This window comes from Thalassophryne amazonica, chromosome 10 (genome assembly GCF_902500255.1).
Source record: "Thalassophryne amazonica chromosome 10, fThaAma1.1, whole genome shotgun sequence".
Classification (NCBI taxonomy): Eukaryota; Metazoa; Chordata; class Actinopteri; order Batrachoidiformes; family Batrachoididae; genus Thalassophryne; species Thalassophryne amazonica.
The window spans coordinates 92,319,813-92,341,665 of record NC_047112.1 but is presented as its reverse complement, the minus strand read 5'-3'; the positions used below and the strand labels follow the sequence as shown (position 1 = coordinate 92,341,665).

Here is a 21,853-nt window from a genome sequence, read left to right as displayed (position 1 = left end):
TCTAGATTGGACTGCTGCAATTTTCTGGTTTACCACAGTCCAGCATTAGGGGTCTCCAATTGGTTCAAAATGCTGCTGCCAGACCACATTACACCCATTATGGCATCTCTTCACTGGCTTCCTGTCTCTGTGAGATCAGAGTTTAAGGTTCTGTTACTAACCTCTAAAATTATTCACGGACTGGCACCTCCCTACTTAGCTGACCTAATTTAACCCTACATAGCAGCCCGGGCTCTGCATTCTCAGGGTACAGGACTACTTTGTGTCCCTACGGTAAATAAAAAGTCTGCGGGTCACACAGCTTTCTCTTATTTTGCACTTGCTTTGTGGAATGATCTCCTTGCATCAATAAAACAGTCAGATTCTATACAGACTATCAAATCTAGACTTAAGACGCACTTATTTTCCCTTTCGTATGGTAAGCACACTGGCATAGTATGGTACTATGCTTTTACCCTTTTAAATTCAGTTATTAGTAAAGAGAGTGGACCGTGGCCTCAACTTCATCTAAAGTCTAGGTCTTTTAGTGAAGCTTAGGACTAGTGGCCGGCAATCACTTTCATATTTCTTCTGTTTTTCTTGTTGCTAAATGCTGACAAATTATACTGTATTTGTTATCTTTCTGATGCTGATTCTGGTTTTTTCTCTCTGTTTGAGGTGCGGCTCCATTCAGCGATGGGAGTGGTGTCTTCTTCGGCAAGCCTCCCGTCCTGTGCACCAGTATGGACTCCCAAAATTTCCTGTATATTCGTATTGTCAACTGTGTTGGTAGCATGGCCCAAGCAGAGGGTCACCCCTTTGAGTCTGGTCTGCTTGAGACTTCTTCCTCAAATCATCAGAGGGAGTTTTTCCTTACCACTGTCACCTGTGTGCTTGCTCTAGGGGTTGGTAAGATTCGACCTTACTTGTGTGAAGCGCCTTGAGGCAACTTTGTTGTGATTTGGTGCTATAAAAATGAAATAAATTAAATAAATGTGTGCGACGGTTCAAATACTTAAGCCACCTTGACACTTGTACAAATTTGATTCCTGCACTGCCACGTAATTTGTCATGCCAATGCCTCCTGCTTTGTCCCGCTTGATGCCATGATATATACAATAATGCCTGTGCCATGCCATTTCGGAGCCAATGACGCATTTGCTCTCAGACCTTTGCTGATGAAACCATTCTGTCATCGCTCCCAGGATCACAGAGAAATTATCTACAGCTGCAGGTTGTCTTGTGTGCACTGTGTGGTCGAGAATGCATTTGGAATCTTGTTCAAAGGTAATTATTTATAATACCATGAAGAAAAGACCCTGAGCCATGCAGAATATTGATAACTCCACCAGAACCCACCTCGGCATTTAATATCAAGGAGCCAACTTTGAAAGAAGTTGAGGAAGTCGTCAAAGCTGCTAGAACTAGCTCAGCACCAGCCCCAGTGGAGTGCCATATGTTGTCTACAAGAGGTGCCCCAGACTCTTGTAGTGACTATGGAAATTTTGCAAGGTCATCTGGAGGAGGGAGAAGGTGGCACAGCAGTGGCGACATGCAGAGGGTGTCTGGATTCCAAAGGAGGAGAGCTAAAATACCATCGAGCAGTTCAGGGTCATCTCACTCCTCAGTGTCGAGGGCAAGATATTCTTTTGCATTATTGCCCGACGTATGATGGAGTTCCTTCTGAGGAACACTTACATTGACACCTCTGTGCAGAAGGAAGGAGTCCTGAAGGTGCCGGGATGTATCGAGCATACAGGGGGTCGTCACACAGCTGGTCCGGGAGGCAAGTGAAGGCAAAGGAGATCTTGCAGTTCTCTGGCTCGATCTTGCCAATGTCAATGGGTCTATCCCGCATAAGCTGGTGGAAACATCACTTGAGAGATACCATGTTCCAGGAAAGATCAAAGACCTCATACTGGACTATTACAGCTGCTTCAGTTTGAGAGTCACCTCGGAACAGTAATATCTGCATTTCATCAGCTTGAGAAGAGCATTATCACTGGATGCACTATTTCTGTGATATTGTTCACCTTAGCCATGAATATGCTGGTGAAGTCAGCAGAGGTGGTGTGCAGAGGCCCACTCACCAAATCAGGTATGCGGCAGTATTTATGGATGACGTGACAGTAACCACAACATCGGTTCAGGGCTGTAGATGGATCCTTCAAGGGCTTGAGCATCTCACCAACTGGGCCTGGATGGACTTCAAGCTAGCCAATTCCAGGTCCCTGGTTGTGAAGAAGGGGAAGGTGACAGACCAGTTTCGGTTCTCACTAAGAGGCATCCAGATCCCATCTGTTGGAGAGAAGCCAGTTAAGAGCCTGGGCAAAATCTACGACTGCACCTTGAGGGACACTGCAGCACTTCAAGCAACCACTGACCAGTTGGGAACCTGGCTGACAGCAGTGGACAAGTCTGGGCTACCAGGCAAGATCAAAACCTGGATTTATCAACATGGCATCTTGCTATGACTCCTCTGGCCACTGCTAGTCTATAATATAATGTATCTGTAATGTTTATTATAGACGGCATCTCATCTCGCATAGACATCATGTCATAATCTAATTTCAGGTTCAGATGCTCTGCGTGCAATGATACACAATGACACACGTTTTCAAAAAGATTGCGCAATGTCCACAACTAGTTCACGCAAGTGACAGCCATGCATGTTCATGCGCGGTTTACAATGTAGTCTTGTGTGCCAGTTCAAATTCGTGCAAGTGTCAAGGTGTCTTTGCAGACCCAAGTGTAATAACAATAGAAATAAGGGTGTTTCTCAATTTTTGAATTGTGTGCAGCTGATGGAAGCTTAATATTAGAACTACATGAAAGCAGGGGATTTACATTGTAAACATGCCACATACAAAACAACCCAAATAGGATTAAGTGTTTCATTGTGTTTTCAGATATGAGACAGCAAAGGCTGCTGTCAACATTGTGAAAATTACCTTCTGGCTCAGAGTTGAAAGGAATCAGAATTCCATTGTTGGAAAACTGCTCCAACATCCACCAAATGTTTATCATGACACGGTCTAATTACTCACTGGGTGTATCAAAACAAATCATAGAACATTAAAATGGTGGCTGTGCAAGGGAACACAGGATAGGTGGTCTCAAGTGAAAACCTCACCAGCATCAGAGGGCTTGCGACCAGAGGACCTTTGGTTCAATTCCCTGTTAGAGAGGAAAATCACCAAGGTCCCTCAGCCAAGGTACTTAACCCCAAAGTTGCTCCCGGTTTGCAGTTGCACACCTTGTAGGGCAGCAACCTGACATTAGGGTGTGAGTGTGGATGTGAATTATCATTGCAAAGCACTTGCAGTGTCTGCATAAGATGTTAAAGTGCTACATAAATGTAGCCCATTTACCATTTATCATTTAATGGTGATCATGTTGGGGTAGAATGAAATAAATTAAATAAATGAAATATATTGAAATTGAAATTAGAGTGTGTGCACTGTAGGAAAAGGGAAATGTGTGATGCAGCAGAGCAGGAGAGAGATGGGGTGTGAAATCTCTGATAAAACGTCTCCCATTAACAGCTCAGACATGAGATCAACAATCAGCTCCTCCTACTCTCTGACTCTAATTGCTCTCCTCTCAGAAAGTCTGGCAAACTCAGCCAGCTCATGGAAGTAATCAAACAGTTGGGAGTGAATTAACTGTGCCTCACCAGTGAGTTTCTGGAGTAAAGGGCTGAGCTCCGTCTCTCGGGTAATGACCAGGGTGAGCGCTCCTATCAGCTCTCTCTCTAGCTTCTCCAGCTCCTCCTCCTCGTCGGACCCATCTGCAGGCTGAGCCTCTTCAGCCAGTGAGTACAGGTAGACCAGCAGGAGAATTAGCTCATCTGGTCCACACTCCTCCTCCCCAGACCTTGATCCTGGGCCTGGAGAGTCCTCATCTCCGCGAGGCTTCATCAAGGGCAGCAGCTGTCTCAGCACAGCAGGGAAATGAGAGTCTCCCAGAGCCTGTAACATCCACAAACAGAAAAATATGCACAACAGAATGTTAAGAAAAACAACAACAAAGAAAAATTGTAGCTTGTATAGATATGTACTTGTAGAAGGATCAACAGCAGTGTAGAGATCCAAAAATATCTATTTCCTCACTTCTTTAAAGCCAACTAGTTTTGTTATATTAACGGGAGTGAGGGCCAGGCTGTGTGAGACTGCTGTCCATGTCCACTGCCAGTAGAACAGCGCACCAGACTGTTTACTCTCTCAGGTGGTGAGCCCACATGGAGGTGACACCATGTTTTTTTTCCTGGCAGAGCATGACCAAGCCCCATGGCTGTAGATACAAGTACTAGGTGCTCACTTGTGAGCTCCCCCCAGACCTGTCTGATGGAAGAGGCTCCGGTTTCCTTAATCTCCAGTGGTTGCTTGAATGCCACATGACAAGGATATATATATATATATTTTTTTTTTTTTTTTTAACTGTAATCTTGTTTTTTAATATGCACAGCATGTTGAAACTGACTTAAAAGTATTTCAGAATAATAATCATCACTATTCATGATTATTGTTGCTATTTTGTTGGAATTATAATAATGCTATTGTTGTTGCAATGATGTTATTATTTGTAGTAGAAGTAGCAGTAGTAGCATAAAGCCGCCTTTTTTATTTGAGTTGATGCAGTAAAAACCACAGGTGTTGGACTGTTCTCCCCAGGTGCAAGACTATGGCTGCCCAGTGCTCCTACTGGTTGGACTGCCTCACTATAATTTAGGATGCCTTCGATGCAGTGGATAATTTGTGTTGTATATATGGGACATCCGGAAGTTATTCAAACTCAAGTTCCCCCCAGATCCTCTAGAATGAAATACTGTCAGCTTAATCATAACTGAAATTGAGCACCAAAAGTGCATTAACATCTGACTTGGTTTTTTGCAGACCTTTAAATATGCTTAGGCTGACAGTTGTGGCTTAATTTATCCTACAATTTGTTTTTGGTTTTTTTATGTCTTTCTTTGCAACACAAATTGGACACTCCAACCTATAGAGAAGGTGTAAATGGAAAATCAAAATTAAAAACAAGGTCCTCAATTCTGCATTGCAACAAGGCCAAGTTCCTTACTGCCTGTGTGTTTGCTCTGGGTTGCTAAGGTTGACCTTACTTGTGTAAGCGCCTTGAGCAACTTGTTGTGATTTGGTGCTATATAAATGAATAATTGTAAATTCATCGACTTCACGTTTTCCATATTTTTTTATGTTACAGCCTTATTCCAAAATGGATGAAATTCATTTTCTACCTGAAACATGTACACACAAAACCCCATAAGGACAATGTGAAAGTTTTTTTTAATTACTTAAAAAAAAAACAAAAAAAACAACAACAAAAAACCCTAAAAATCACGAGTACATAATTTCACAGCTTTGCCATAAAGCTCAAAATTGAGCTCAGGTACATCCTATTTCCACTCTGAGATGTTTCTACAGCTTAGAGTCCACCTGGAGTAAATTCAGTTGAGTGGACATGATTTGGAAAGGCACACACCTGTCTACATATAAGGTCCCACGGTTGACAGTGCATGTCAGAACATAAATCAAGCATGAAATCAATGGAATCATCTGTTGACCTTCGAGACAGGATTGTCTAGAGCCACAAATCTGGGGAAGGGTACAGAAACATTTCTGCTGCTTTGAAGGTCCCGAGGAGCAGTGGCCTCCTTCATCCATAAATGGAAGAAATTCAGATCCACCAGGACCCTTCCTAGAGCTGGCCGCCGGTCTAAACTAAGCGATGTGGTAGAAAGGGCCCTATTCAGGGAGATGACAAGAACCCAATGGTCACTCTGTCATAGCTGCAGCATTCCTCTGTGGACGAGAATAACCTTCCAGAAGAACAACCATTTCTGCAGCAATCCACCAATCAGGCCTGTATGGTAGAGTGGCCAGACAGAAGCCAGTCCTTAGTAAAAGGCACACGGCAGCCCGCCTGGAGTTTGCTGAAAGGCACCTGAAGGACTCTCAGACCATGATGAGACAAAGACTGAACTCTTTGGCGTGAATGCCAGTGTCAAGTTTGGAGGAAACCAGGCACCATCCTTACAGTGAAGCATGGTGGTGGTAGTATCATGCTGTGCGAATGTTTTTCAGCAGCAGGAACTGGGAGATTAGTCAGGATTGAGGGAAAGATGAATGCAGCAATGTACAGAGACATCCAGGATGAAAACCTGCTCCAGAACACTCTTGACCTCAGAATGGGGCAATGGTTCATCTTTCAGCAGGACAATGACCTTAAGCACACAGCCAAGATATAAAAGGAACCTTGGGGTAATTTTTGATCTTACGTTGTCCTTTGACCTCCACATAAGAGATATTACGAGGACTGCTTTCTTCCACCTGCAAAATATAGTGAAGATTCGTCCCATCCTGTCTATGGCTGATGCTGAGACCATAATTCATACATTTGTTTCTTCTAGACTGGACTACTGCAATGTTCTTCTCTTATCGTGCACCCGCTCTATGGAACAATCTCCCGACGACTGTGAGGCACTTAGATTCTGTGGACATTTTTAAGTCAAGACTAAAACGTATTTTTACTCCCTTTCTTATGAATCATTTTTATTTTTTTATCTGTTTTATTTTTTTACTTGTGTCTTTGAATCTTTTAATTTACTCATTTTAAATTTGGTGGATGCACTGTATGTACAAAAAATGGTGAGTATTCTTCACCTTCAAAAAAAAGGGGAGATAGGCACTGAAGTTATATAGCTTTTATATTCTTGCAGGATTTCTGAACAACTTTGATGAAGCATGTTACCTGAAATTCAACACTTAAGCCGATCAGTGCGAGATATGAACGCTTCACTATTTTTGTTGGACATTTCATCTTATTTGATGGCTTACTTGCAATTTTTGCTATGAGCAAAGTGTGAATGAGCTCACTGTTCCATATGCTTATCTTACGGTTCTGAAATATTGAGCCAAGACTTAAATTTGTTACATTTTTGATGGCTTTGCATAGACTGCTGGTGCAGTGACCAGCTCATGTGGCTCTGTCTAAGAAGCTTTGAATTGACTGTCCTATTTGTTACTTCAGTGATCCACAGCACACTGGCCACTCTGACAATAAGAGTGAGCTCATAGATCTATAAAACAAGGGTGTGGAGCTCATATGTGAGATGAACAGCATAGAAGGCAAAAGAACAAAACAAAAAAAGGGGGGGGGTCACAGAGGGGAGAAAGCAAAAAATAAAAACATGGGGAAAAACCTTAGTTATTGCAAGAGGAGTCAGGTTCCCAACGACAGCATTAAGGGGAATGATTGTTGACATTAGACAGTGTGTTTGTGTCATATGATGCCACAAATTCATATGTGGATATATTTCACTTTAACGAGGAATTGCTCTATGAAGTGCTTTGTGTTCCCCCCACAAAGACAAACAGGCTTTCTCTGCATTGAGAATGAGGGGTTTGGGGCTTGCGGTGGGGCCAGTCGGGGGAGATCCAGTGTCTGACCCAGAAGAACCCTTCACTGTGCCAAAGATGCAACACACTGAGTGCTCAGGAAAAGACAGCGATGGCGAACAAACTCCATCACACTGACACGCTGGCCGTCATAAACCACTGTCGGCAATTCCTCGGAAAATGACCGTTATTTTTGGAATGTGCACGTAATAACAAGGTGTATTGCTGTTAATGTCGAGATTTCTAACGCAGATCAGAAATATAAAGTTCCTCTGAGTGTTCATCATTGCTATGTCATGATCAGAGCCTGCTGTCAGTCACATCCCACGTGTGAAAGCTACTGGTGTTTGCTGTTCTTTATCTGCACAATCTCACCACTTTTCTTCTTAAACATTGTGAAGTCAAATGTCTTTCTCAGTCACGCTCATTCTAACCACCAAATGATGTTTGAGAGAAAGACAGGGGGCATGAAGGGTTCCATCATGGAAAAAAGTCAACACTTGCTCGTGTGGCTGATACACATTCAGTCCTGGCCTGAGCAGTTTGTGCAGCTACATAACTATGACGTATGAATATCTGAGTATGGAATAGTGGCGAGCGAAAAGGAAGAGCTGAAAGGGGAAGCTCTGCAGGGACTCTGAACCCTGACATCATTTTTCAAGAAACACTTCACTCAAATTGAACGAGGGTCAATTCTTGGGTCTCCTTGTAGACATTCCCGATTGCAGGAAAGCATTTTTTTTTTCTACACCCTTCATTTCAGCCGTTGTTGTCTCTACTGATTGTTGCAGGTTCGTGAGGCCCCTCTTTGCTCGTGAAAATATTGTTGATGCAATTACAAGTTTAACTCCATTGGTAGCTTGCATAATATTGGTACCATTAACAGGGGCGCAATGCTGGTTGTGTCAACTTGTATGAGCATCATATTTAATTATTGATTCATATTTCAAAAGGCTGGCATAGGCTAATGAACCAGGGCCTGAAGTAATGGGCCATTTTCTCCATATGATGGGCCCTTCTCAGATATCAACAGGCCTTTGCAAAGCAGAATAAAATAAATTAAGTGCTTCAATATTTGTCTTTTTTTTTATTAATGTTTCAGATGCATGAGTGTTAAATGTGATGCTAGTCAGGTCTGCTTGACTGTGCTGGAAAATGATGCCTACAAATCACCTAGATGACACACTTAATTTTCTGTGCACTATAATCCAGCCATTTTTTTATACCTGCTTACTCTAGTTAAGGGTCACGGCGGGGCTGGAGCCTATCCCAGCAGTCATAGGGCGTGACACAGGGTACACTCTGGAGAGGACACCAGTATATCGCAGGGCCACAAATAGACAGATTCCATGTTTGGCATTAAATATGGCACCCCTCTGAACGTTATGCCAGACCGCCTTCAAGATTTTAACAACAATAAGTTTGTTTGATTTAGCACAAATGATGGAATCTCATGAAACATCCCTTTGTACTGCTTTAAAATCCTAGCAGGTTGTGTCACAATTCAGCAAACATCCCCTTCGTGAAATGTTACTAATTCATATAAAATGTCAACTTTTTTTAACAAGCTTTTGCTGGCAGTAAACTCGCTTGCACGTCATGCAGGCAGACTGATCATACAAGGACAGCAGGCCATCAGGTATTGCGAAGGCCTGGCATCTGTCCATCCGTCCATCTGTCTGTGCTCAGCATAAGTCCAGTCCTATTACTGCCAGGGTGTTCAAATTAACTGAAAATATTCTTGGGACACAGACCTTGGACAAGTTCAAAGATGGGCAACCTTGACCTATTTTAAGAGGTCAAAAGGAACATTCAGTTTTATTTTTATGCTCATAAGTCCAAGGGTATTTTAGCGCCCCACCCGGCACTGGCTACTGTGCTCTGGACCTCTATCTGGACCTCGGCTACCTCCTCCTTCAGCGTCTACCAGAGGTGGGATGAAGTCACTGTCAAGTCATTCTGAAGTCATGAATTGGCAAGCCTCAAGTCAAGTCTCAAGTCAGCTTGCAAACAATTGGTGGTCATTATGAGTTGAGACTTGACTTGGGACGTGACTTGATAATTAATGACTAAGAATGACTTGCTGGTGACTTCATATCACCTCTGGTGTCTGCTCCTGTGGACACCAGCAAAATCCTCACTGTCAATAAATCTGTGTGCATTTTTAATCTACTGCTTCTTGCACCTGAGTCCACCTCCCTGGGGCTCATTTGTGACAGCAGATGCTGTGCATGAATGACCATAAATATTTTAGCTCAATATGTTGTTTAAATCATGATATTTTCTCCACTCAGCAAGGCAAACATGTTGCATAGTTGATTGTCCTTTCTATGTCTGCTGTTACTTAAGAAAGCTGTTACTTAATAATAAAGACAGCATTTAAACACATCTACATTTTTATCAATCAAGTACAATTTCTGCTGTTAATAGTCTCCTAATCCTCAGATATATACACATTTCAGCCTGAATGCATGTCGTTGTATGAAATATGTACTGTGAAATACACAGTGACACACCTTTGGCTTTGACAAAGCAAAATCAGTTTACCCTTCTTTGTACAAAAGAAAATGATGCATTATTTACATTATTGTAGGGAGAATGAAATTATGTATGATGCAGAGTTTGGGAGGAGGTGCATGGACGGGGGAGGTAATGCTCTATTGGTTAAGCATTGGGCTTGAGACCAGAGGATCTTCGATTCAAAACCCATCCTGACCGGAAAATCACTAAGGGCCCTTGGGCAAGGTCCTTAATCCCCCAGTTGCTATATAAATGCAGTCCATTTACATCATGTAGTCAGACAGCCTTCAACAGTGGAATCTTCCAGTTGCCTAACCTAACAGACCAACTTTTGCTTCTTGTTTCGCCAGTCTCCCGTGTGCCTTTTGGCCAACCCAAGCCTAGATTTCAGATATTTTCTTTTGAACAGTCAGTACGTTTAAATGCACGGTTAATCGAGCTGTGGCTACACTGGGACTTGGTCATTCAAACGGATTACTGTCCTTGGTCTCTGAATACATACTATGTGGGGAAAATGGATTTATTGAATGAAGTATATCCGACAACACTATGACAGGCGGCACTGTACCCCTATCAGATGGTGGGTATTGAGCAAAATTTGGTTAACATGTTACGTCACGGACAAATTACTTGGCAATCAAACATGTTTGATGCACAACAGTGTAGCTCTGTATATTTTCTGTACAAGTTAAATGCATTAAAAATGAGAGTAGTTACCATGTTCTTGTCTTTGTCTCCATCCACTTTCGGGTCAAAGCCCGCTTGCAGGAATTATTTCACCTTCAACTGCATTAACTATGTTTGTTTGTTGACTTTGAAAAATTCAATTTAGTCCAATTTCAGTCAGACAAACATGTTTACATGCATTTTGAACATATTTTTTTGGAGTGTCATGCAAATGTACTGAGTGTTTTTCTTTCTGGCATTCTACCACAAAGCGGGTTGTCATGGGTTTGAGCTCTCTGAATGTTTTGGTCTAGTTTAATCTGTAAGAAAAAGCATGGACTGGGTTTCTTCAGGAAATCTATAAAATGTGCTCTCAGCTACGTCTTGTGGTGCCAGAGCAACAGAAAAAGAGGGTCTTTGGTGCAGAACTGACAGTGAAGTGAAACGGAGTGGGCAAACTGCCTAAAGCTCTTTCCAGCATTCATCTACAATGCCGAACTCACAGCTCTGGCACACTGGAATCATACTGTACACATCTGGGAGCAGACTAGAGCAGCACATTTATTTCCACTAACTATGGCATTTTGGAAACACAATCAGAGTGCTATACTCAAACATTGTGTTCTTTATTTCACTTGATTCAACTCACTGCATTGTTTGTTGTGGGCCTGTCAAAACATGACGATTTAGCCAGCGGATGCAGACTTGTGAAAAAGTTGGCGAATACAGTGGCTATGTGGAATAAGTTATGCAGCTGTCACACCATGAGGATTTAGCCAGCGTATGCAGAGGCATCAAAAATACTGCCAATACGCCATTATATAGCAGCTGACATATTCAGTAAATTCTGTGGTTGTCCGGAACACATCAAATACATCTGCATACGTCAGTATGTGTTTTGAGATAAGTTCGATATAAGTTACACATAGGTTTAAGGCACGTTACTCATAGGTTTTGTGTACACTAGACATTATCTTGACGTTTTTGAGTTAAGAGTAACGTGTGTCAATAATCGCATAACCTAGCTACAATGTATGGCCCATGTATGTGGGATGTATGAGCCATACGTCGCAAATAATGTGCATGCACAAATTTTTTGATGACCTCGCCGTACTATGACATAGTATACCAGCATGCTTCATCGTGCTCTTAACTTACACAAAACTTACCCAGAATTTATTCACCAAATTTTTCAGACGTCGGGATATGCTGGCTAAGTTGTCAAGGCGTGACAGGCCCCTTATTTTGCATTTACACTAAAATTCAGGATGTCACAACATGCATCTAGTGTGTAACACCAAAGCTGGGTACTTACTCTTGTGTGCTGAAAGTTTTAAGAGTGTAATGCAGAAAGGAATAACTTAACAGGCTGGAGTGTTCTTGCACAGATTTTTCACTTCGGACGTCTACCTGTATGAATCTTATCACACCATTTTGTCTGCCAAAATATTCCCATTTTCCTCTGGAAAACTAGTCAAGGTTCCCTTCATGCCAGACTAATGAGGAAAGCTGCTAAATTTAAGCTGCACTGAAGGTACAACCTTTAAGAACTATAAATTCTAGGATAGCGTTCACGGCCTGAATTACATCATTACTGCAGTAATAACAGGAAGGTTACGCTATTATTACACACAATTATTGAACCCACTGGTCCTGCTGCCATTCTCTAATGTGTGTCTATTACAGAAGATTACAGAATAACAATGGCATTACTCTATCAAAATAATGCTGACACGGGAGCCAAATAAAGCCATTACTTTAATTTACTAGTGCTTCTTATCACGACAGTATTTCCCCAAAGGAAACTGAGTGATAAAAATATTCGGATGCAACCCTCCTTTGTTCTCTGAACATGTTCAGCAGACTGGCTGATGCGACAGTAAATTTGACACTTGAGAGAAGACGGAGGCATCATTGCACCTCTGCACCAATCAAAAGCTCTCGCTCATATTATGCTCTGGTTTAAATCTCAAGGCCAGTGATTGACAGATTACTGTTTGGCAACTCCAACCATCCTGGGGTCCATAAAAGCTCAATCTTGCCCAATCACAGAGCTGGGCCAAACTCCACCCTGCCCAGCCCAGCTTGAACAGGAAACCAGCTCCAGATGCAACCCCTCGAGGAAGGTGAGTGTTTCAGATGCAGCATAACCAGAACCAGGCCTCCCTCACTTCATTCCCTGCCTGCACAATGAACCTTTTTCTGGGCCCGAGGGTAGGGGGAGGGTTGGGTTTTGGAGATGGGGGACCTTGTGGGAGCAAGAAAAAAGTTGGATATAGGTCAATTGCTCTAGTCAACAAAATGTACTCTGGCTAGGAGTCACCTTACATGGATGACAGGCTGTTCATCATTACCATGGCAACAAGAAAGTAAAAAAAAAAAAAGTATTTGCATTCTTTTGGAACTACGCACATGTGCTCAATTTGCCAATAAATAATCACATCCAATTTGCATTAACAACATGCCAAATCTAGAAAGAATACAAGCAAACATCTGAAAATAAAATACATAAAGCTTCAAGTCAGACACCGACTGAACTCATCGAAATTATGTGTAGTACGTGTCACTGATCTGCAGAGGAACAGCTGGAAAACAAACAAGAATATCTTCATTTCCAAAGAAATTGGCAGCAAAAACTTTACAGACATTCTGAAAATTAACTAGACATATATCTGTATCTGGGAGCATGCTCGAACACTTACAGCACTCAGGCAGGGAGACATGGTTACTGTCACCTTTGGTGTGACACTGACGAATCCTAGAAGGCTGCTCTGCTCATCAAAAGGTGGAAATTTACCTGAAGTTGAGCAGAAACGGAACTGTAACGTTTATCTTTAGCTCTCTGTTTTCCATTATTCTCATTTATGTGAAAGGTGTGGACAACGAACCAGACTGTTGAGAAGGAGAGTCGAAGTATGACTATAAACACTACGAAGAGCAAGTGTGCATGATTTAACTTTGCTTACAAAGAATTATGTTTTCAGTATATCCATCCATTTTCTTCTGCTTATGCTGCGCAGTATCACGAGGCTGGAACCTATCCTAGGATGGGGTGGATGGAGGCCTTTACAGGTCACAAGTCAGTGATCCCACTAACACATGGAGATCCACAGCAGTCAGCCATACTTCCATCTAGTTATGCTGTTCATAAAGTGAGCGTAAAAATACATCAAATAATTGTAAACCAGCATTGGCAAACTCCCCAAGAAATGAATACAAATATTAAACACAACCACATGCCACTGAATTTACTTCTCCTGAAATGGCACACAGCACCCACGAAGAATGTCGTTCTGCTGTCCAATGCTGAATCAGTTCTTCGTATTCTTCAACACTACCAAGTTCCACATGATGGTCATTAAACACCGATTGCCATAATCACATTTATGTTTCTTGGTGCTCTCATTTGTCCAGCGACAGTCAATAAGCAGGTAAGCTTAGCAATGCTAACTGCTTCAAATTCCTGTGTTCACAACACTGCTTCCCCATAGAGATCGTAAACAGAGCCATCCCCTGGAGGAACCCGCCATCGCATCTTCTCACAGCCTTCATGGTCAAACTCTTCCAAAATCTAATAGACTTTCTCATAGACATGAAAATTCAGTAAGGTATATCTTATATATTATATTCCAATTCTTAATTGGAACTATGTTAGTATATAAAGGTATATCTAAATATCTAAAAAGGAAGAGTAAAATAGGAGAGTAGAAAAGAGCAGAGTAGAGCCACTTAAGTGCCTGGTCTTGAGAACCAGGGATGGTAGGTTGAAAAGCTTTTTTATCCTCATATCACCTCATATTTGACCCAGTAGGGACACACTGATCCACATTTTAAAATTGCTGTTGAAAGTATCATAACTACCTCATTGCATAGTTCTGTTGCATTAGGACATGCTTGTAAAAAAATTTATTTGAAACACGTTTTCGGCAATGACCCCAGATTATCAACTTCAAAACAACAAAGTTGACAATGTCTTACATGTAGAAATAAAACATAACTACTAGGCACCGCAGAGCAAACTACATGAATGTAACTCGAAGTTCGGCCGTCTGCCAAAAAAACACCGGGTGTTGACAATGCAATGCATTCTGGGTCAATTTTGTTTATAGGCAATATGGAGAATTCAGTGTTTCAGATTCATTTGACATGCCATTCTTTGGACTGTGAGAGAAAAGGCACCTTGACACTTGCATGAATTTGATCCTGGCACTGCTGTGCGACCTGCTGGATGCCGCGCTTTGTCCCGTTTGACGCCACGTTATATAAAATAATAATTTCATAGCCGACGACACATTTGCTCTCAGAACCTGGCTGATTAAACAATCTCTCATGTCTCCCAGAATCACAGAGAAATTATCCACAGCTGCAGCTTCTCGCTTGCTCATCGTGCAGTGCAGAACGCATTTGGAATCATGTCATGGGTAATTATTTATATTATATTGCAATGGATTGGTAAAACAGTTGCATTGTCATTCCTTCTTATGTGTTAGATAATGTATCTGTAAAATTATGTTTATTACAGATGGAACATCTCGTTCAGATGCGCTGTGGCAATAAGATGCATTGAACCGCAGTGACACGCAGTGCTTTCGAACAGGTTGAGCAATATTCATGTCTAGTTCATAAAATGAATGCGTGCCAGAAGTTTTGAGCATTTCAAAATTTTCATTACGCACTGGCTCACAACCACGCATAGTTTACAAGCGTTTGTAATGAGTTTACTCCGGATTGCGTGCCAGTGCGGGAATCAAATTCATGCAAATGTCAAGGCACCTAAAGTTGGACACCTCAAAGAGATCATAAAAACTGAAAGAACCTTGCAGGACACTTGTTATCTCTGTTAAGAACTGATTGTGTATCTCAAACTATGCTCAGGATGCTGCATATTGTGAGAACTTTAAATGTAAAACCCCTGAATGATTGAACATGGTAGTTATCAACTACCATGTTCTGAACTGGAACATGAATGGTCATGAACGGTCTTCTTTTTGCAAAGCACCTCACAATTCTTTGCAGTCTTCGCAGTGTTGTGTTCCTTTCTTTAGACGACATCTTACACATGGTAATATGCAGCGCAGTGCAAGTGTCATTGATAGGTCCAACCTAAGCCATTGTCATTTTCACTGCCAGTGCCCATGCTGTGTAAGCAGCAAGTGCCTTTCACTCCACTGTGCGCTCATGACCATATTATAAAGAAGCTTAGTCAGGCGCAGTGTTGGTGTATTGTTAGCGTAAGACAGCAGAAAGCAATGGCACCACAGACCAACAAAAAAAACAAGCTGACAAAACAATTACTTTAATTCATGTGAGATTCATAAAACACTCATGACTAAGTAAGTGACTAAACACGTCATTGTGCTACTATGGGTTACTTTTCATTCAGAATAAGTGCTGTGCAAATAGCAAAGTATAGTCTGACACACCCCAAATTAATTTCTGGTATGCGCTTTACACCGTGCGTTGTAGATCCTTTTAAAAAAAGGGCCTTTTATATGGCATAATTTTCTGAAAAGGGGACTGAAACAAAACACTAGTAAAGTAAGTCCCTTCGGCTGCTCCCTGCTTGCACTCGGGGTCACCATAGAAAATCAGAGGTGGATCTGCATGTTGAATTGGCACAAATTTTACACCGTATGCCCTTCCTGACACAACTTCACATCCCAGGGAGAAATGTGGCAGTGATGGAGTTTGAACCAGAAACTTTCCACACTGAAACCAAGTGCACTAACCACTCGGCCACCACCCCTGCACTACATGGATTAAATTACAATGAGTCAATTACAGCTTGAAGTGCAAATTTCAGGCCTGTGACAGTCTGCGGTAAACATGTTTTATATTTCAGAGCTGAGAAAAGGCAAAAACTTCAAATAGGAGACTGACAACGTGGATAAAGACATTCACACAGTAAATAATAATAATAAAAAAATGTGAAAGGTGAATTCCCCACGGTTTGTTACCATCGGCCTCATGCTTGTTATGTTTACATGACCAACAGAGACATAAATCTTTAGTTTTAAATGAGGCTTGAATGGCCTCACACCATGTCAGGTTGGTGTGTTTGGTTTCTGCCCACCCGAGCAGCCTGGCCACAGATCTACACACGGGGCTGCCGAGGCACAGATCAATGGATTCGTGCACACGGACACGCACAGCTGAAGGTCAGCTTGCTCAAAGACAGATGGACAGGCAACCGTCTCACTGACTCCATCACCAGTTCAATCAGGCCTCTCTTTCACCTTCTGTCTCTGAGCACATTCTTCTCTGTGCGTCAGAGGTTGGCCTGGCTCGGCGCTTCAGACCTGTAATTTACGCGACACAAGTGGGACCCAATCACAAACACAGTCACTGCACTCCGCCCTGCCACCGCCAGTCAACCGCACGCTGGTCATCGCGGCTGGACGTCGTCTGCGCGGCACACGACACCCTGCCTGCTTATCTCATGTGGTTCTAAACATTTAGCTGAGTCTCACATTCCTCCTGCAGAGTGCCGTTCCAAATATGTTTCACATGAACGTGTGTATTAAAACACTATCATCTATGTGTTTGGACAGAGGAAAGATCATAGAGCTCTAGATCTGCCACGCAGGCTGCAGCAGTTTCACCAGACGAGAACGTTGCAGCCACAAACTTCGATGCCATAAAGCTCCCAGCCTCCCCCAAACAGCGAGGACAGTACATTATATCCTCTCCCAGCGACGCTGGAAACTCCAGCAGGGAGAAATACATCCTGAGGTGTCTAACCAAGCAGAAAGAATGAACCACAATCGAGCCACCGGCATTCAAAGCAAAACAAACAGCTTCTATATTGCAGCCAATTACAAATGCGATACGGACAGATATCGCGTGTCAAAGGGAGACGGCAAGCAACGAAGCTTGGAACTTTTTTCTTTTTTAAACCAAGGTTGCATGTACGAAAGATGACAACCCTCTGTTTGCGTTCTGCCTCACACCATGGAGAGGAGGCAACTTCAAAATAAGAGCATGGCTGAGAGTGCTTAGTGGAAGTATGTAAATGCATAAAGGCACATACTGTGTTCCTGTGCATTTCTGCAGGTACTGCACCTCATTTCTGCAGAGAATTAGATCAACAAATAGTTATGAGCAAACGGGTGGTATATATTTTTTGCATATGGCATACAGACATAAAGTGCTCTTCTCCAAGATCGTTCCAACAGTTGGGTCTATTTTCCAACATTAGGGGGCACTGTTGCCACCACGTTAAGCAAAAGCTTTATCTCACCTTCCACAGTCAACATCTGCCTCCTCCTCTCCATCCCTACAGCGTACGGCAGGCTGCTGCATACAGGCAGTGGGCCGGATGAAATGTGTGACATTTTAAAAAAAATCTCAGCACCGTCTCAATCGTGGAAGCCTGGCTGTGAAATTGTGAATTCACCATAGTTTACCTCAGCTCTTGCCTGCCAGCGCAGGAAAGGATGGCCTGTGATATCAGAAGTTTTTGCATGTGGAAACAAAGCATTTTTTGAGGTTTGGGTTTGAATAAAACATGTGACTCATCATGAATAACCGGCACGGCGTGTGAGTGATTACTCTGAGCTGTTACGCTCCACGTCTCGTAGGACGAGGGTTAAGTGTGGGTGGACGGCACTCTGACATACTCGCGCCACACATGCTGAGAGACTGCACTTCTCCTCTAATCCTCACGTTAATGCAGAGGTCACAGAGGTAGCTAAGTATTTATGTGTGCAGTACATGCCGCTGCAAAAGAACTAATGTACACATCTGGTTTATGGGAAAAGCAGTATTAAGCCAAAACAAGGGAGCAGCGTGTGTGTTTATATGCATGTGTATTTATGCTTTTTTTGTGTGCGTGTGTGTGTGCCCAAAAGGGTTTACATCATATTCTTGAGCGTCCCGTAAACATGTGTCTTGAATGCAGACACAGGCAAACACCACTACACACGGCTGGTCTTCCCCAAACACTTACAGAACGCTCATTACAGACACGGGAAAATGAAAAAAACACTCCCCCTCTATTTCCCTGTAAACGTGCACTCATATGCACACCTGCATGGACAGGCGGATAAATTATAGCCAAACTATGTAGGTACAGCATGTCAACACATTAGCAACATTTCACACAGAGATACAAATAAAGATGATAAATAAGAGAACGGGGAAAAAAAAAATGAAGGAATAGGAGAATGAGGTTGGAATTTGGGAAGTGACTAAAGTGAGACCGCCAGCTGAAGATGTTATCAGCTCGGTAATGTGCTGAGTCAAGATATTCTACGATGGCCATGATGTGACACACACCATTTCTGCACGTAGCTGTCACTAATAATCAATGAGAAGATTTATTGTGCAATATGTGGCTAAGATGAATGAGTCTGCTGTGGAAAACAAGACAAAGGAACATGCGCATGCAGAGACCGCTTAAGAAATTACAGACATACGACAGAAAACAGAACTCATATTAAAAAAAAAAAAAAAATCATGGGCCCTATCTTCCAGGCAGTGCAAAACAGCATAGAGCCCAACATGACTGTTATGGAGGTTTTCATTACCCTCCAAATTACACAATTAGAAGTAGTAACTTGCAAATACACCTGGAAAAAAGGAAAATATGCATTTCAAAAAAATAAAGAAAAAAGAAAAAAAATTGCAAAATAAGTTTTTACACTTGCATGATATTGTGATTCTATATGAGTCCTTCACAATGAACACGTCATTTGATCATTTTGATGGATTCGCTTGACCTGAATGCGTTGGACGCGTTAGACGCGGCAAGGGGGCCTGAGATTTGTACGTCACTATCTGGCTTTTTGAGGGCCCGGTTAATAAGCAGGACGATCACCATCTTGGATTTGCATCAGGAAAAAGCAAAACAAATTCTGCCGGCCATAACCACAATATTAAGAGGAAAAAAAAAAGCAGAAGAACGAGTGACAGACATCAGCATAAATCAGGGAGACTGTTTCATGAGCGTGACTCACAGAGGATGTAGATTTTTGTGACATATTCATGGACATTTAAAATGGGTTGTTTCAGGCCTAACTTTGGATTATAGCAATATGGACTGTAAATGGACATTCTGAAAGTGTCTTTGGACTTTGAGGAGATTTAACCTGAAAACCCAAACACAAAAGGTACATATTAAAGGATTATTAACCTCGGGAATATCAGACCGTACAAAGAAGACCGAGGTCTGATATTCCCGTACAGACCCAGCAAGCGAGGTTAATAATTTGTTTATTACAGTATACGGCTGTGCTGAAACGTGATCTGAACCAATTGTCATGGTAATGGTCTGATATGAGAAAATATTAGAGTGGGAGTCAGCCAATCAGAGCATGCGTACTATCGTAGCCATATAACAAAATAACATGCATAACGCAACAAATAGCGCGTGCACTGCAAACTGCCTAAAGCCTTTTCTCACAAAGACAGGTAATACCACAAATCCTTTTTTTGTAGCTGAGATGCAGCTGAGTCTTTGGTGATTTGGCACAGAATAGCCTGGCACTGAGAGACACAGGGATTTTTTGTGCCTTTCATTTTTCACCCTGGGCCACAAACTGATCACAGCTGAATGAAGGTCAGGTTCATCTTCTCTTCATTTCAATTCAATTTATTCAATTTATAGGGCGCCAACTCACAACAGTGTCGCCTCAAGGTGCATCATACAAAACAATTCAAAAACAGTTTAGAATGAGTTAAAAGAATAAAAAGCACAACAAAAGAGTAAAAATTTAAAAAAATGAAAAAGAATGCTAGCACAATATTCTAACCATAGGACAAAGTGAATAAATGTGTCTTAAGTCTGGTTTTGAATGTCTCTACAGAGTCCAACTGCCTTATTGAGGCTGCGAGACCATTCCACAACACAGGGGCACGATGAGAGAAGGCTCTTTGGCCCACAGACTTTCTCTTGACCCTTGGAACACAAAGCAGTCCTGCATCCTGTGAATGCAAAGCCCGGGCCGGTACATAGGGTTTAATTATATCGGCTAGGTAGGTCGGTGCCAGGCCATGAACAATTTTATAGACTAGTAGCAGAACCTTGAAATTTGATCTCACAGAGATGGGTAGCCAATGAAGCGATGCCAGAATAGGTGTAATGTGGTCAAACTTGTGCTTCGTGTCAAAAGGCTGGCAGCAGCATTCTGAACCAATTGGAGACCCCTAATGCTGGACTGCGGTAACCCTGAAAATAGGACATTGCAATAATCCAATCTGGAAGAAACAAAAGCATGGAACAGGGTCTCAGCATCAGCCATACACAGGATGGGATGAATCCTCGCTATATTTCGCAGATGGAAGAAGGCACTCCTCATAATATCCCTAATGTGGAGGCCACAGGACAACATAGGATCAAAAATCATCCCAAGGTTCGTCACATTGTCCACATGATGTATGACACATGAACCCAGGACACTGACATTCTAAAACTGTTTGACTTGTACTGAAGATACAGATTTTTTTCCTGTTATTTGTAGATTTGCTTCCCATTCACTATAATGCAATGCTAAAATACCCTTGGCTGTACGAGCATAAAAATAGGAAACGCAATGTGACCTTTTGACCCGATTGCCATATTCTGGCCTTGGATAAAAATAGTATGAATAATAAATACAAAGAAAAGGGTACATTTTTGACAGTTTGGATATATATTATAACTTACTGCATTTAGCGTTGACCAGCAAATTCAGTGTTCTTTTATAAATATAGGAAACTTTCACATTTAGACTTTCAAAATTGTGTATTATTTATTTGGAGTTGACCAACAAATTCAGTGTGTTTTGCTGTAAAACTTGAAAGGTTGTGATTGAACAGAATTTCGACAACTTGTTTTTTTTTAATTGTATAAGCTATTATTTATTTGGAGTTGCCCATTTTATGTTCTGTAACATAGGAAGCTTTAGAATTAAGAGTTTAGTTTATTGTATAATAGACACATAAGCGTACACAATAATGTTCTATGGTGCATTTGTCATATTTGTCATATTTAAGTATTTTTTATCACGAATGAATAGTGTCTGATTTTACGTTTGTAAATGATGAACTATTAATGATCTTTTCTTAAATGGCTTGTAGAGAATTTAAAAAATAATTTATAAATGTTTTATAAAGACATTACATATTTTGTTAATAATTATTAAGCCATCTACTATTTATGTTCTTACCAATGAGTAGCTAATAAAAAAGACTGCATTGTAAATGTTTTACAAGTAGTTATTTAAGCATTTACTTACACTTTATAAATGCTTTACTAATGCTTTATAGCGTGCAGTTAATATAAAGTGTTACCA

The 21,853-nt window shown here is 41.7% G+C and overlaps 1 protein-coding gene across 1 annotated transcript in view; it reads right to left on the bottom strand.

The window, feature by feature from the left end:
- The window catches only part of scfd2 (sec1 family domain containing 2), a 354,011-nt gene that overhangs the window by 218,457 nt on the left and 113,701 nt on the right, over positions 1–21,853 (bottom strand). Inside the window, exon 5 of the mRNA XM_034180512.1 lies at positions 3,656–3,950. Coding sequence (XP_034036403.1) covers positions 3,656–3,950 — 295 coding nt within the window. The remainder of the gene's footprint in view (positions 1–3,655; positions 3,951–21,853) is intronic.